The sequence below is a fragment of the Dermacentor albipictus genome, chromosome 1, assembly GCF_038994185.2.
Source record: "Dermacentor albipictus isolate Rhodes 1998 colony chromosome 1, USDA_Dalb.pri_finalv2, whole genome shotgun sequence".
NCBI lineage: Eukaryota > Metazoa > Arthropoda > Arachnida > Ixodida > Ixodidae > Dermacentor > Dermacentor albipictus.
In genome coordinates, this window is record NC_091821.1 from 114934355 (window position 1) to 114952485 (window position 18131).

Consider the following 18131-nt stretch of genomic DNA (forward strand, 5'->3'; position numbering starts at 1 on the left):
TAAAGCGGCTAGTGATGGGTCCAATACAAAAAATGTATTGCAAGGGTTAGCAGTCTTATACAAACAAAGCGCGAAAGTATCATACATAAGCTGTAAATACTATATATAATCACAGAACTGCACTAAAAACAAACAAAACAAAAACAAAACTCAGGAACATGCTTGACAAGATAAGTGGAATTTGCATGTAATGTCAAAATTTCTTGCAAGTTTTATTTCAAGAGGCAAATTGTTCCACAGCTAAACACCAGAGAATCGAATTAATCTTTCACCGTACACATTCCAACATAAAGGGAGATTAAGATTACCGTTGCGTGCATGCCGTGTGTTTAACAACGGAAACGTGTGTATGGCACGCGGCAGAGGTGTGTTTGTGTTTATTGTTTTATTTACTAAGCAGGAAATCTTGTAGTCTCGTATGTCAGTAAACGGCAGTATACGCAGCCTCTGAAATAGAGGATTAGAGGGATGACGCAGTGAGGCCAGACGATGAGGCCAGACGATTACTTCATGCCAAAGTATTACTACCATAAAATAGAGTTTTAGCATGTCCATTATTCTGGTAAATGCAAGCAGACTGGACATTTTGCCAGATGGATGGAAGCGCAAACATGAGCAGCCTGCAGGGTGCAGCCATCTGGGAGCTCGGGGCTCAACCAGACAAACACAGGGCTAATATAGCAGTAACCCAATGTATTCTGCTTGGTTGTTGGTGTAAATTTTTGGCAGCAGCATAATCATGAACACATTGTCTTTTTAAATATTTAAAATGTTTTACACTTGGTTACAGTAATATTTGCTGTCTTTGGTTGGTTGAATTCTGCACCACCAGGTGGCTGCACCATTAAGGCCGCCATTAAGGCCATCAAAATGCCAAGCTCGCCTGCTATTATAATACCAGACGCGCGTTGGGTGCTGCAACAGAACACTCACAACAAATGCTGCTTGGATAGCTTTCGCTGGGAAATGACGGCGAGGTGGCTAGCGGAGAGGTTGGTGACACTTCGCATGCTGGCTCCAAGACAGCGAAAGTAGATGTCACGATGCCACGTTGTGACGCATAGCCAGTGAAAGCACAGCTGAGCCCCGATTGCTCGCTGAACAAGTTGAAGAGGAAAAGCATGGCTAGGGAGGAGCTTGTAATTGTCCGTAGCTCACTTAATATGAGATGCGTCAATTAAATTGTGGTGTGAATATTTTACTGTAGCTGTACTTTACACGTCTACAAAATTTGTCCAAACTGTTTCGGGACCCATCAATTGCTGTTTCACACTAAACAATTATATTACAATTAAGGTGGGCGTAGTAATCTCAAGCTGTGTGCAGGCTATGTAGCAAGAAGTAGTGTTACAGGCAAAATTATAATGCATGTAATAAAATAAAAATTGGCTGTTAGCATTCCTTGTCAAAAATTTCCAAGCACTACTGCAACTTAATTCAGATGCATTTGGTATCATGCAACATTAATTGCTTAGCATTTTTTATTTTTTTTATTAATATACTGACACATGCACTTCTTTATCTTTTTCGGGTGACCGCTTTTCACTTCCTAACAAACGTTATCGCACAGCGCAGGGACACGCCTGCATGTATCGGAAGTTTCTCAAATGTTATCGATGGTTCTAGCCACTCTCTGTTGTCACTGAACCTTGTGTAATCTGATTTCATATATGCATGACGCGAATGGTGTAGAACTTTCTGGAAGACAAGCGGGCACCAGCGATTATGTTGGAACCTTCGATGACTGATGTATAAAAGCCGACGTGCTTGAGCTGCTGAGCAGATTTCGACGATCGCCAACCGTGTTCGCCGCTATTGCTGTGCTTTGAGTGTAACTTGCCTTTGTGGGCACAAGTTCGCCCAATAAAAAGTTAGTTTCGTCATTCACAGTTTTGCCACTGTATTATTCACCATCATGACTACGTGACAATACATTCAAGGTCAGAAGATATTACAAAAGGAAGTTGTTAAACAAGATGTTGCTATACATCAATAAGAATTATTCTTGAAAAGAACACAAACATTATGCAAAAAATAGTGGCAAGTGTAACAGTTATACAATGTTTGGCTGTGTAAAACACAGTAGTACAAGTTACAAGATGTAGTTTCCTTATACAATGTTAGCTAATAATTTCATAAATACATTGTGATATTCAGTAGTGGGTAGTGATGCGGGAAGGTGATTCCATTCATTGGATGTATGTGGCATATATGAATTTAATTCTTTCAGGCACTGTGTACACAGTTGTGCATGCCAAGATTGTGCATCAACAGCAAAAAGCAGTGTGTCGCATATATCTGGAAACACTTCTAATTGGAACTGGGCTGCAAGCTTGAATAACATGGGCAAGATATTTCAATAAAGCAAGTGGATACGTAGATAGTTGGTTATTTTCACTCCTTTCGTTGTTTTTCACAATGTGTTACACTAGGCATGATTTTGAAAAGGCTGGAGAGCTGCTCAAGCCTACTTGACATGAAAGAGTTCATGTTCTCATATCTGATGTTCCTGTTAAGAGTTTTCGCTTGGAGTTCACATTCTGTAAACGTGATAAAACTCACTAATGAATTTAAAATTCCTAATCTTTTCTCCAGCTATATGCTTTCAGATTGTGAAAATGTAAGAAATGCAGTGAAAATAAGCTTTAAATTAACAGGGTTGGTGCATGAAAGGGTTAAAAAATGCAGTGTCCTACAATGTGTTATACCAACTTCATGAACATGATCAAGTCTTGGTGATATATAGTGTCTGCAAAGAATTGGTTGCTTGCACAGATCATGGTGACAATACAACCTACAAAAAAAGCACTACCTAAGTGCGATATTTTACAGCAAGTTGCTATGCTTGTAAGGTTAAAGGGGTTTGTGAAAAAACATAGTCCTTGGATAGCATACACTACTGTGATCATCTCAGCCAAGTTTTGCAGTCGTGCGCGGTGCGTGGAGCTCACAAATGGAGTGTGAAATCTTTTTCTCAAATGTGCTTTTCAACAGAAGCCTGCTCCTCGCTCTTTTCTGGATGCTTTATTTCGCAATATAGCAGATTCACATACGTAGCTGCTATTAGTGAATAGCTGACATCAGTCAAGAAGAGTATTTAAGTCAGTGCACTTCTTGCTGCTGTTAATGCATATATTTATTAACCAAGTTGAATAAACAGGCTGAAGTAAGCAAAAATCGGCTTCCAAATTTTGATAATTACGTACTTCCGCAAGAAGCGGACTATCGTCTGCTCACACTCTGCTGCGACTGCCCGTGTAAGAATTTAACTCTGGCCACCCTGCTTATCGGTGTCACAGCCATTGGGTGTCGATAATTTCAAGTAATTTTGAACACTCAGCTAGCCTCGAACCACGCAAAGCTTAAGATCAGACCACTCCTGGCCGCTCCTGATAAGACGCCTTGGCAGACTTCCCTTTGGATTGAGCTATTGATAATGCTTAAAAATGCGTAAGTTGGATCTGGGTACTATCCATCGGTTAAGCTGCTGCAGGACAAAGCCGGTCCGCACCATGTAGCACAGCCACACTGGAGCATATGAGCGCAAGCACGCACTCAAGCCCTGTCGTGCACAAAACAAATGCTGTAGTCTGGTTCAGCGTAGCATAGATACCACGGCCGCCGCAGGGTGCCACGACGTGTCCACTGACTGAGTGCAACTGCGGCTTGCCGAGGACAACCATGTTTGGTGCGTCATAGCCGCCAAAATTGGAAGTAGTGGCATCTACGTGAACATTCAAAATTTAATTTGAACTGTACGCCATGGTGACATTCAGTATCTGAAGCGTTATGGACACGCCCCGCTCCACCGTAGTCCTTGTAGTGCAAAACATTGAAGAAGGAGCGGAGGCACCGCAAACAGGATGTTTGATTGCCAACAACTCTGCTTCTGCTGAATGCATTGAAGTGCTTTTTGCACCAAAGTATTTCTGAAATAGCCTAATTTAACAGCAAATGCATTTCTCCACTTTGATAAAAAGTGGTTCAGGGCCCCTTTAAGGCTTAATTTCATTTGGGTTATACTAGCCAAATAGTCCTAAATAGGTAGTATGGATCAAGCAAAATTTTTCACAAAGTTATTTCAAGTGAGTAGTTTAAATTTGTTTGCCATGGGTCTTGTACTGATGCATGCAGATTTTATCAATTAATCTTACGTGCATGAAAAGTTGCAAGCATGAAGTGCTTCTTTATTTGAACATCATCAGTGGACATGGTTTATTCCATATTTCTCCCTGTGCAATGACTCTGATACCTGATGAACAGGGTAGACAACAACAACAAAAGATTTAGTAAAGTTCGCATTTCAGCACCTACGCAAGAGCATTGTTCACAGTGAGACTAAAGAATTTAAATATATTGTTACTGTGACACCTAATGCTACATGTCTCTCATAGATGTAGTGTTGCTTTGGGATATTAAACCTAATCAATCAATCAATCATTATTTCCTCTGGGCCTTGTTTTACAGTTCAAAAGCAGTGACAAATGTGTGATCTGCCTTTCTGGCTCCCCCCTCTCCACCTCCCACAATCTTCGTTACCTTGCAGGAAATCGTCAGAGGAAATGCTAAACCGGCGGACTCGAACATATGAGCTCATGGAACGCAGCCGCAGTGAAGTAAGTATTCTGTCTTGCTAATAATACGTTTTGTGCACTGAGCAACATGAAAACTTAACATCTTGGCCTTGCTTTGTCAGCTTAATGTACTTGTGTATATAGTTGCTGTAAGTTTACGTTGGCACATGACTTGGTTCTGTGTTTTTCGTTCTTTTTTTTTCTTTTGGGACTGGAAAATCATCTGCTGGCTTGTGAAGCAGTTTTGAAATGTTGCCATAACATTTGGTTCCAATAAGCTGCACACCTTGCTTTATGCATAGTATTGCACCTCCCACTCTGCCTTGTACTTCCTTATGCCGCACTGAAAACCCTGAAATGGATAAAGGGTTTACTTGTGGTGTAAGTGAAAGCCAATTTTCATATTAGTAAGCATAGACAAGTTTAGAACAAGTAAAATGGCTGCACAACTTTGGTAGGTAGGACCTACTTCTAGGATCACTTGCAGATTAGATTTGATCAGAAAAGGATCATGTTCTCGGAATCCAATAACAATTGATACTCGGAGCATTCTTTATGAATTTGCCTTGATTCATGTACTGTATATACGTGCATAATGATCGCACTCGCGTAATGATCTCACCCCCAAATTTTGTCGTCAAAATTCGATTTTTTTTCTTTCCCGTGTAATTATCGTACACCGAACTTGCCACAGCGATATGGCGTGTGCCATGTCTAGGTAATGATGATTGCTCTTACCATCTGTTAAATGCTGTCGAATGCTACGCGAATGACTCAAGACATACCAAGCAGTCTGCATGCACCAAACATTCTTAAGCAGATGCCCCATTTTATTTCTTTCATGACATTCCACACTTCCATGAAAACGAAAAGCTACAACCAAACTTGCCTTGGCTTTATTATTTGTAGGCTTTATAATGGTTGTGGTCAACAACAACAAAAAAGGTGCCTTTAAATTCTTTTCGTCTGCACTCGTGGGCATGCAACAAATCGCGAGCGGCAACGATAGTAGCCACGTTTACACTGATACGCTAGAAGTGTACCCGATACGATAGAAGTGTAGAAGTGTACGCGCTGGCGCTTTTAACACAGCTAAGATATTCATCCACCCTTAGCAGAAACGTGCGATATTAGGATAGTAGTGAAGACAAATGCCACAGTTTTCGCAGCGTACCCGCGATGTGTTTCTATGTCACTGGCAGCTAAGCACGCCCATCTCTGTTTGACCCCTCAAAGTGGACATGGCTACGTTATTGCCGCAGACTTGCCCATATTAACAATATTATTCATTTCTGATATGGAAGAAACTTCAAATGCTCGTTATATAAACACGAAAAGAAAAACATCACGTTTGGCACATTCAGCCTGCTACGCCAGCTGCCATGATTGTTTTGGTGTCCCACACTGATACGGCGGCAGCCGCCTGTTTGTTGACCTCTTGTCATCCGACAGCAAATGCAGGATGAAAAAGTTTTTTTTTTTTTTTCTTTTCTCGGGAAATTTAACCCGCCTAATGATCGCACCCCTGAATTTGCGACAATTTTTGGACAAGAAAGTGCGATCATAATGTGAGTACATACAGTAGTACGACTTTTATGGCATTCTGTGACACGAGCAAATGTTGTTTTGACACCTTCAGGTATGCCTTTGTCATCAATAAGCCAAGTTGATTTGTTGTCACTATGTGTAATTTGCAAGGTGACAAAGTGTAAAATACAATTTAAATCAAACAGACCATCAAAATGCAAGGAATTGGATCTCACAGCCATTTATTTCTCATCTGTCACAAAATTTTGCTGTCACATTAATAGATTCGTATACTAAATCTGTTGGCTTCTGTGTGTTGCAGCCTGGTCTTCTCAGCTTCTTCGTATCTAAGCAGTGGGTAAACCGGTTCAACACATTTGCGGAGCCTGGCCCCATCGACAATGGGGATTTCCTCTGTATGCATGGAGGTGAGCTACCAGTCCAACCTGCCTCTATAAAATTAAATTCTTGACTTTGCTTTCTTTCTCTCTTTTACTTTACAGAAACCATCGGTTTGTACCTTAAGCTTTGTCAATATGCAGCTGTTTATTGTTCTTGTGATTTTTGCAAAGAGAACTTCACTAATGTAAGAATTTTTCAGAGAAGGGGTTTGAACCTCATATTTTATAACTTGCGAAGTATTACTCTGGCTCTCTATGGAGTTATAAAAATTCTCACAGAAGGAAAGATCTCATTGTCATTTGCTCTAATACTTTTGCTGGCTTATGGAAACATTATTTGTAATGTAAAAAGCTCAAGAATCCATCTTGCCACCAATTAGACCGCTGTTTAGCCCCAATCAAACCTGCTCTGTCTAGTTTGTTGACTTCTTGCACTTATAGTCTAAAATTTCTTGCCCTATCAGTGTGTTTTCATCCTGTAAGTTAACTTCTACACTGTGTTCACGTGAAGACCTTTACACATTTCCCATACCTCATTCCTTTTTCTGCTGTACCCCAGTGGCACGGGTAGGGCTCCTTTTCTTTTCTTTGTTTGCTTTTACCCATCGCACTATCCTTTGCTATCCTTTTCCCTTTCGCCCGCATGACTTCGGTCAAGGGGGTGATCGTATCCTTTTTGGTATGCATGTTTTATCATCATCATCATCATCATCGTAAGACATTTAGTCCATTTCAGTGCTTGCATGTTTGAGCTTGCTTGGCTGCCTGTACTCATTATGAGCTGTGAGTGTATCATTTGAAGTGACTTTGTCAATATACAATGGATTTATATGAACTCCCACCTTTCTGACTTAAAATCCACCATTTTCTACAGAGCCAAAGGGCTTGATGAATCCCACAACTGGTAGTTGCTCTGGCACAGCTTTATTTTGCTTTTTTTTTTAACAAACTTGTTGCAGTCATTGTTTCCTTAAGCCTCTGTTCTTCCCTAAAGGCATACTGTTAATGCTCAGTCAGCTTGGCAGCACTGCAGAAGTACTTCATGGAGCTTCTGATGTTTTGCTTTGCAGGTGTACAGCCAGCCAAGGCACACATTGCAGAAGAACTCTGCATCCAGCTATCCCAGTCTGTCTGGGAATATCTACATGACTCGTATGTGGCTGCAAACTTGCTAATAAGTTGAATTTCTTGTGCAGATGGAAATAGGATCTGAAGTATGTGTTTCAGTACTGGATCATGGTGAAAAAAAAAAGTGGCAGAACTAGTGTGGGAAAATTATATAGAAAGCCCATTTTGTGGTGAAACTGAATACACCCAGCAGCACCTGGCCTTGAATCTGGTGGCCACTTATGGTAATGATATGATTTAGCTTAGAAATTAACCAAAAAATTAACTCCTAATCTCCTTCACTTGCAACATATTATACATACATATTACATGTTCTAGTACTCTCTTATTACATTTCTCTCTTACATTTTCTAGTACTCTCTTCTAGTACTCTCTTTGTGAGATTACGATGTTGCTATTGCTGTTAATAAAAAAAAAAATTTCAACATGCTGTGCATTATAACAGCAGTGCAATCGCACATACATACCTGCACTTATAAAATGGGTAAGTGTGCAGTAACACAAACTTGCATACCATGGAACCAAGTCTGCAGAGTCGAGAACTTGCAGTAGGAAAGTGCCCAAATGTGAACAGTTCTGCACTCTTAATCTTTCAGCATTCGCAGGATTCGTTACTGCGTTCACTCAATCTAAGTGCACCTCTCTCTCTCTCTCTCTCCTCTCCCCCCCCTTTTTTTTTAAGGTTTACTAAAAGTAGTGTGCACAATAGAGTAGTCATTAGCCTATTGTCATATTGGCAGAAAATATGCATCGCATTGAGCACTTCCTGCATGCATTTCTGCAGTCAAAGATGTGCTGTGCCATTGCCAAATTCAAACCTTTCATCCATTGAATGCAGGCACAGGGTGATTTAGCAGAGAAAGCTGAGGCATTTACAGCACTGATGCAGCAACCACTATATGCACCCCACAAATGGTGCCGTCACAGAAAGTAGCTATAATTTGTTTTCTGCGCTAATGCCTTAACTGTGTTTCATTCGGGTTGTAGTTAGGAGTGGTAATTGATTACTCACCACCCAACTTGCCACCTGCCAGTGTAGCCCGGCTGTGGCAGACCTGCATTTAATAAATGACCCCCGCACCACTTAGAAATGCCTGGCAGATGAGTTCCGACATGCACATATTGTGAAATAATGTCTTCACACACAATCATGCAAATGTCAAACAATCGTGCATATCTTACTTGGGTTTAAATCTTTGATGATTTGAATGCATGATCCGTTTCACATTTCTATTATTTCTGTCGACCAAGTTGATCGATACTGCTGTCATGCTGGCACATTTTGCTAAAGCTGATGTTTCCACTCAGTGCCTGGTTTTATGGCGTACCAGTGGCGTTCAGCTGCTACGGGATGTAGCTTCCATTCTTTTGACTCTTCTGCTGCAGGTGGTCACTTTGGAGCAGTCTGGAAAATAGTACAGTGGCTTAGAAGTATACATGTCACTGCTTTCTGCCACTCTTCGGCAAATATGGCTTTGTCACAGCGCCTTTTGTAGTTTGTAAAACGGCACTGTTTTCTGTCATTATGACTTTCTAAAACTGCCACAGCTCTCCTTCTGCTGGTGGTGTTACAGCCATTCATGCTGTACACGATCACGTCGCATCTGATGGCACCTAAAATTTCACCACCCTTTAGGCCTCGTTGCAAGGGACACTTTACAGCCAGACTGGCTCAAGATTCAAAACTGGGTAGAGTAGGCCAAAAATACTGTCGCATTAAAGGTTTCCTTGGCTTCAGTAGAAGGTGCCACCAACCGAATAACATGCAGGCCAGCGTTAAGGACACCTGACCGATGCCAGCACCCACAATTCTCATGCATAAATTCATCATGCTTGAACAAGTCCAAGAGTATGCGCTAATATCGCAGCATTTGTCCCTTTTCTGACAGAAAAATTGGTGGCGAATTAGTTATTTTTCTCTTTCTACTCTGAAAATTGGGTCTGCATTGGATACAGTGTGCATTAGAATAGAGTAAATACAATTACCCTTGAGTGGTGAATTGACGTCAGCCTTAAATTGGAAATAAGGAGGCAGCATGCTGCTTTTGAAACTCCTGATTGAGTATTCTTGCCAACAGCATTGTGACCTTCACTGTTTAAAGGATTTTTGCATTTACTGAGTTTTCAGTTTTTGAACAGTCAAGTATTTGTTCACTTGTGCACATTTTTGTGCACATTGTTTTGTGAGCATGTTTTAGGTGTATAACATAGTCATTCCTAAATTTATTTCTTGGGGACGCCAGCATGTGTCTGCTTGAACTTCTGGCAGCAAAAAGTGCTTCAAGGGCCTTCACATGCATGCTCAGCATACCTCTGAACTATGTCCTAATTCTTATGCAGTGGCAGTTAATGAAGAAAATATTCAACTCACTGTATTTCGGAGAAAGAAGACAACGAGCGATAGGCTCGCTTCCGAATGCCCGTCTGTAATTTTAAGTCTTTTTAAGCAAGTGTAGAGTTCATTTTTGCTTTTTGTGCCTCTCTCTCACCGAACGTCAGTCTGTGGGTCACCACCCTGCGAGAGAAGCACATCAAGCGGCTCCCGAAGTGCACCGGACCGAAGCAGCACGACAAGCCTCCGCCGTCAGCCACCCTTCGTGACACTCTGATGGCATCCATCGCAAGCAATCGGTAATCAGGTCAGCATGTTCCATCTGTAGACCACAGAGAAGATGAGCAAGCAAGGAAAAGGCTATGTGAAGGTGAGATCGAGACAAGGGAATCTACAGGAGACAATGAAGAGATGAACCAGACAGCCTTCACTGTTGTCTCTTACAAAAAGAAGAGCCGCAGGTGTTCCTGTTATATTCAAGCCAACTCAGCCTGACAGCAGCTTATGGAAAGCAAACCCAAATCTTCTGGCTTCTGCGGTTGTGACAACAGCCCAAGAAAATATACTCGGCCATCGTCTCAACAAGGATGGCAGCCTCATGGTGACAGTGTCTACACTTCCTGCAGCTAATCACCTCCTCACAGTGACAGATCTATCGGGTATTCCTGTAGAAGCTCGAGTTCCATGCTTACCCTGCCACGTATGGGAGGATACAGGATGTTCCTGTTGAGTACTCAGATGACGACCTCAAGGAGTATTTGAGCCAACAAGGAGTCATATCTGCTAAAAGGCAAGTTTTGTACATCCCTAACGAAGATGGCTGGGTAAAGGCAACTCGAAAACACTGTCATCCTGTAATTCTCTAAGGACGCCCCTTTACCAAACCGAGTGTCGCTTGGATTCTGCAGTTACCCATGACGGAATACATGGGTTCCACTACTCAATGTTTCAGATGTCAAAGACATGGGCATATAGCGAAATATTGTAAAGCCCCATCCGCTGCAAGATATGCACTGGTGCACATACGCATAAGGAGTGTACGTCACGTTCTTAGCCTCGATGTGCAAACTGTGGAGCTGAGCGTGATGCATCATATGGAGGGTGTCCCAAAAAGAAATCAGCCACTTTTGCATGGACAATGGAGCAAGTGCAGGGAAAAGTGCAGAAAAGATGAGAACCACCACCGAACCCAGATGTGATATATACATCTACACACCAAAAGCAACACAACACAGTACAGCGCAGTGACACAGCTTCGAAAAAGTCCTTCGCCTCAGTCGTGAGAGAAAACCAGCAAAGGCCTTCATCTGCAAAGAGTCGGTCAAAGCCCTCAAGTGATATAGCCGCAAGCCCACAACAACAACAAGCGTCCTCAAGGTCGCAGCAGAAGAACAGGAAGAACCAAGAAAAGCTGTTAGATGGTAGCGCTGTAAATGAGATATCAAGTGTGCTGATTCCCATGATGTTCACATCAATCAAAGCTATTCTCCGTACCAGTCCATCGTTTAAAAGCATCCCTGAGGTAGAGGCTGTCCTGGCTTGGAACCGCTGGTGTCGTCTTCTATCACGGCGCAAGGCTGTGATTCTTCGGAGTCGCAACGATGGCTTCACCAACAATCGTCTCACAAGTAGTGTCCACCAACAAACACTTGTGCACATGTACTATATTCCAGTGGAATGCTCGCGGCTTGCACTCGAAGTTAGCAGACTTTAAGTATCTTGTGCGAGTGTACCAATTTCCTTTTATGCTCATTTCTGAGTCTCGCGTCGACAAGCAGTTTAGGATAAAGGGTAATTATTTTCATCATTCAAGGCGACAAAACAGAATTAGCCGACTGCTCGTTGGATTTCGCAACGACCTGCCTGCCTCTGTGATTGACATAACACCACATGACAAGAATGAATATATTTGCGCAACCACAATGATTGCATCTAAAATGTTTACCCTGATCGGCGCCTACTTGGAACCGGGATCACCTTTCAACGTGTCAAGATTGGAAAACTTGTTGACAAGCACTCAATATCCACATATTATTTGTGGCGATTTCAATACACATAATGATATCTGGGGCAGTTCACATACATGTGCTCGAGGTGCTAAGCTGGCGAAGCTTCTTGCGAGGCACAATATAGAGCCCTTAAACGATGGCATCATAGCATACCTGAAAAATCCGAAGACTGTTAGCTGCATTGACGTCACATTCGCATCAAGTCAAGTTGCCCCTATGTTCAGATGGTGTACAGATTTTGAGACTCCAGGTAGTGATCACTGCCCCATCCTAATCTCTGCCCTTCATTTTCGGACGTCGCCCAGAAAAGTGAAACTGAAGTCGGTAGCCTGGGAAGCTTACACAGCAGCCATAGACAAAGGAATCACAGCCTTGACTATGAATGGAGAATTAATACCGACAATAGCTCATTGCATCAAACAAAGTACCCGCTCTGCCACTAAGCATTGTAATGTACCTACTAACAACGAGGAATTCGAAAGGTTATGTGCCATTCAAAGGCGTGCCGAAAGGAAGGCTCTGCGTACTAAAAATATCGAAGACCTCGGAACTTGTTGACGGGCACAAAGACATATACGACGTTACCTCACCAAACTGAACCGAAAAAGGTGGAGGGACTTTTTTGGGACACTGGACATACGACAACCGCTGAGCAAAATCTGGCGAGTCGTCAGACGCATTCGCAAAGAGCGGCAACAGCTTTATCCTTTTATCGCCCTCTCATTACATGAGCGCGCATCCCTGAAAGAGGTGGCAGAGCAGTACTGTAGACTCCTTTCCAACGGGGCACAACCTTCTCGGCGAATTGAAAGTCATCAGCCTAGTTCACCTCGAGCGGCCTTTCCTGACTTAGAATTACAATTTACAATTGAAGAGCTCACAACAGCAATCGGCGACACAAACAAGCAATCAACACCTGGCCATGACAGTGTGAGTTATGAAGCGCTTGCAAATCTATGCCACACATCTCGCCTACGCCTTCTGGAGCACTACTATGCCTCATGGATAACTGGGGACGTTCCTACAAAATGGAAGCTTGCGAAAGTTATTCCTATATTTAAGCCAGAAAAGCAGTCGACAAATTATGCCTCCTTCATATCTCTGCTTGGTTGCATAGGGAAGCTGTTCGAAAAAATGATTCACAAACGACTAAATTGGTTCCTGGAAACTAGAAATGTTTACCCGGAGGAAATGAATCGCTTTCGGCAAAATAGGTCCACAATTGATAATGTCATTGCCTTGGTCTCATCAATTGAAGAGGAATTGGTCTATGGAAACACACCTACTTCATTATTTTTGGATATTAAGGCAGCATATGATTCGGTCTATCATAAAGCAGTACTTGACGCTTTGGAAACCCTTGGTCTTGGAGGACGGCTTTGCGCATGGATTGAAGACTATCTTCAAGAACACCAACTTTTCATGTGTACCCCGGATGGCCTCACGGCACTTTATGCCGTCAAGAAGGGAGTGCCACAAGGAGCTATATTAAGCCCAGTATTATCAAAATCGCACTGTATGCGGACGATATCTGCATTTGGAGCGCGGCGCTTTCCTGCAGTACCACCCAACGTCTCCAGAGAGCGCTGGCAAATATATAGGCCTACCTAAATCCAAGGGGTTTGAAATTGTCCCCCAACAAAAGCATTGCTATGGCTTTCACACGGAGGCTAGCGTTGGGTGGTCGTACCCTTCCATACATCAAGACACAAAGGTTTCTTGGAGTGAGGATCGACAGGAACCTCACATGGTCGCCTCAAGTGAAAAAACTTTCCGATTTTTAGCTGGATCACAGTGGGGCAGCAACTGTCGATCAATGGTGCTCCTCTATAAGGCCTACGTCGACGGAACACTGCGGTATTACGACCAGATTTTGCACAAAATGTCTCCCACAAGTAAGACAAAACTTGAGGCAGCACGGAACAACTGCCTTTGCGTATGTCTTGGCCTTCCGAAGGGGTCGTCCCGCTCAGGAACTGTAGCAGAAGCTGGATGCCTGCCTCTTGAAGTGCTATCTTGTCAGGAGACACTTCGAATTCACCTCTGACGGTCATTCATATGAAGACCCACTTTTTAAAGGATATTTCTAGAACCCGTGCTACATCTAGCTTTGGACAGGCCGTTGGAAGCATATCTATTTCGATTCCTGCTCGGGCGTCCCAAATTATGCCACAAAACATTTCACCATGGACACTGTCCCCGCTGGAAATCGTGCCGTATATCCCTGGAATCAGTGCGAAAACGAAAATGCCTCAAGCAGCGACTTATCAGCTTTAGAATATATGCACAAAGAATACGCAGCAGCAACACACATTTTCACAGATGGCTTTACAACTCCACATCACACATCGTGTGGACTTTTTGTTCCCTCTACAAGGCAACGATTCTCGTTTCGTCTTGAGCGAGCGACATCATCTACTTCAGCAGAGCTATATGGCATTAAGGAGGCGTGTACAGTCGAACCTCGATATATCGAACAGCGCGGTGATCGCGAAATAGTTCGATATAGCCAGAATTCGATATATAAAATCACGTAGAAAACGCGTCAAAAACTAGCACAAATCAATCAATGAACCAATCGCGGCACAATAAATACTCACATGAAGCTTCACACAAAGTATTTATTTCGTTTGCTGAAAGTACTGAAGCAGCGTAGCCTGCTTCATATTGGCAACCGCGTGCTTGACCATGGCGTCCTCAATGTAGTCCAAACGGTCCACAAGAGACAGTCCAGTGCCTTCTATTGCACCGCAGTAGCGGCGTACAATGGCCAAAGCAGCTACAGCCGCAGTTGCAGTCGGGAGCGGGGCAACATCAGCGCTTGCTGGATCAGCCTCGGCAGCGTCTTCGTTTGGCCGCTCAGCAGTCACTTCTGCCGCGATCTCCACGTCTGTTAACTCCGCCACTGTTCCGGTGCTGTCGTCACTGCCAACGAAGTCCTCAATGCACATGCTATGTGGCTCAGCACCGACAAAGTGCTCCAACTGGCTCCACGGCTTGCCCCGCCGTGCACGCGTGATCGAGGCGGCCGTGCTGGCTCCAAGCCGCCGCGTGTGTACACCGCTACGTTCAAATGGCGCCCTTGGCGCAACCGATGTGGGCAGCTGTCGTACGCAGCAGTCTGGAACGCCCATCGCGCCGCCGCTATCTTCGAGAGTGTTGCAGGAAAGCTCGCCTCCTGTCAACAGAGCGCACTTGGTCTGGGGCGGCGGAGTTCGATATATCCATTTTACATCCTGCCCCGTTCGAAATAAAAAATAAGAAATGCGTGCAATTTTCCACATGATATAGAAACTGTTCGATATACACAATAATTCGATATATCCGTGTTCAATATATCGAGGTTTGACTGTATGTACTTGTGTATGTACTTCGACAGCAGCCACCGGAGACATGGGTGATTTTCATGGATTCAAAAGCAGCCCTACAATGTATGTGGAACAGGCACAAGCGTTGTAATAATCAACCTGCAGCATTTGACATTGCTTATCTTCACCACAAAGCTAAGATTGCTGAGCATTGCATCAAGTACCAGTGGATACCTGGCCATGCCGGTATTTTGGGAAATGAAAAAATGGATGAAGCCACCCAAAATGGACTCCAATACCACAATTTCAAAAGAACATTTTTTACGAAAGGCGACGCTTCAAACATGGCAAGAAAAAGACCGCATCTGGAATCTGCCGCTTCAGCAAGATAATTTCCTGCGTTACATTTGACTCAGAAATGAGATCGAAAATTCCACGACCACTTCCTCGACACTTAGAGACATTATACCACTGTCTTCGACTGAACGTGGCATACATGAACAATTATCTGTACCGCATAGGGCTTACCACTAACCCCTACTGTGATAACTGTGGCAACTTAGAGACAATGGAGTACATATTACTAGAATGCCCCATGCACCGCAACGAGAGACAATTTTTTGAGCAACAAATGGACATGATTTGCCATGATCCATTTACATTACCCAGCATCTTAGTTCCAATGCCCAGTCCTTCAAAACAGCAGCGGGTTTTGGATTTATTGTTCAGATACCTGTCAGAAATTGGTCTAATAGGAAAGCTTTAAAATCACATTTCATATAGAAAAGCCTAAATTTACCCGACATGTCACCTGTATATATTAGTGTCAGGTCCACTTGCGCATTTCATATTTACTTTTATTCTTTTTTTCTCCCACTCTCTTCTGGAATCTTTTAATCCCATTCCCCATCCCTATACAGAGTAGCATGCCAGCGGTTGTATACACACTGGCAAAATTCTGTTTTTCTAATAAAAAGTCTCTCTCTCTCTCTCTTACACTGTGTTTCAGCTATTCATTGTTAAATGTTTTGTCATTGATATAGCCAAGGTTGAACCATGTTGGCTGTGATATTGGGAACTGTTGTGTTGTCAAACCTGAAAGGACCTGGGCTTCAAATTACTGAGGAAAAATTACGAATTCATAAGTTTTCACTAATGGCATTGAAAGACTTTATTTGTCTTGGCAAACTCCCAGTGGGTTTCTGTGTCATGCATTCTGTGGCACCTTAAAGGGACACTAAAGGCAAATATGAAGTCAAGCTAAAGTGATGGATTAGTGCTCAAGAATCTCTAAGGCATCAATATTCTCATGAACAGAGCCTTAATAATAGAGAAATTGAGGTAAATGCAGGACATGGTATGAGACTCCCCTGGGACATTCAAGCACTTGTCTGATGACGAGAGCACTCCTCAGTTAAATTTTGTCCCTAGTACTCAACCATTTCCTTGTATTAAAAGACGAAACAAAATGCTACTTGTCCATTTCTATTTCATTTTTTTAGAAAACAGAACTCATTGAAATTACTTTTGACGACGACACGGGTGGTCAAAAGGTTTCATTTTCGCTCGACTCCGCGCCGCCCACGCTTTAGTGTTTCACTAGTTTCGTTATTGCGCAGTGCTGCGCTGATTTCGCTGGCTCGCGAAACTCTCGAAAACTGCAAGAAGCAGAGAATTCAACTTCCGTATGATGTCATGGGATGCCTGAATAGTCTATGCCACTTGACCAAAAAGCAGCTGCAGCGGTGAATCCACCGCTCTATCTTGGCTCGGTAGCACCTTCTGTCGAGCAGGGTTTTACTCAGCGATGGCAGAAAAGGGTGGTGATGGTTAATACAACATCACCACTCCCCTTGTTGGATAGTGGGAGATTTAAATTTCGAAAAAGGCATTTGGACCTTTCAGATGCAATTTTTTCGTGAAGTAAGTCTTTTCTTGGCGTGAAACAAGCGCTATGAGGTTTCTGGAATGGTAGTTAAGCAGTCCACGTCGACTTAGTATTTGCCTTTAGTGTCCCTTTAAGCATTCCACTGGTCAACGGTGCCTTGTATACACACCGCATGGAATCTGAATAATTTTATTTTTACAAAGCAACACTGAGATAAGCTTTGCCATTTCTGCCTGTGCATTAGTCATCTGCCTTTTTATTAATGCAGATTCGGAGGAGGTCCTGCCTGCACCCATCTCTACACCTGTCCCACATGTGCGAGTGAACGTGAAGCTCTAGAGAGGAGGCGCAAAGCTGAGCTGGACACCTTCATCACAGTAAGCAGGGCCCCTTGCAGGGATAGAACATGTCTGGTATTCTGAGCAGCTAATTGCTTATATAGGTGGATCCAAATAGTACTATTATTTTAAAACTAAATCTTTGAATGTGTTCTTTAAAACTTGTCCTCTGTAGTTCAAAACAAATTAGACATGACGTTAATTGCAATTACATTGGAAAAAGTGACGTTTTTATTTCAAAGCAGTGCGATTCCAAATGTTGCTACTATTTCAGTGGGTTATATAGTTGTGCTAAACACTTAAAAAGCTGATGTAAAAATCGCATTACAGGAAAAGACTGGGACAGAGGGCTTAACTGCAAAGGTTTAATGAACCATGCACATACAAGTATGCATAGCCATGAGCGCTTTGGCTTGTTGATATACCATTTCAGAGAGGACATTTGTAGCACTGGTATATGGGGAGAAATAATACTGGAGACAGACCACTAAATTCCAACTACATTTTCATTACTGGAAACAGCTATCTATACATATCAGCAGGCACATGACATGCATGACTCATCACATTCACAGTCATTGCAACCATTTGTCACTCATTAACACAGTAGTGGTGCTCACACTGGC

The 18131-nt window shown here is 42.9% G+C and overlaps 1 protein-coding gene across 6 annotated transcripts in view; it reads left to right on the forward strand.

Annotated features, from left to right (window-relative positions):
* Usp20-33 (Ubiquitin specific protease 20/33) overlaps window positions 1–18131 on the forward strand; it is a 95844-nt gene that overhangs the window by 62389 nt on the left and 15324 nt on the right. For all 6 annotated transcript variants that reach the window (XM_070524955.1, XM_070524966.1, XM_070524963.1 and 3 more), the window contains exons 16-19: window positions 4547–4616; window positions 6424–6529; window positions 7573–7654; window positions 17436–17544. In XM_070524955.1, the coding sequence (XP_070381056.1) occupies window positions 4547–4616; window positions 6424–6529; window positions 7573–7654; window positions 17436–17544 (367 nt within the window). The remainder of the gene's footprint in view (window positions 1–4546; window positions 4617–6423; window positions 6530–7572; window positions 7655–17435; window positions 17545–18131) is intronic.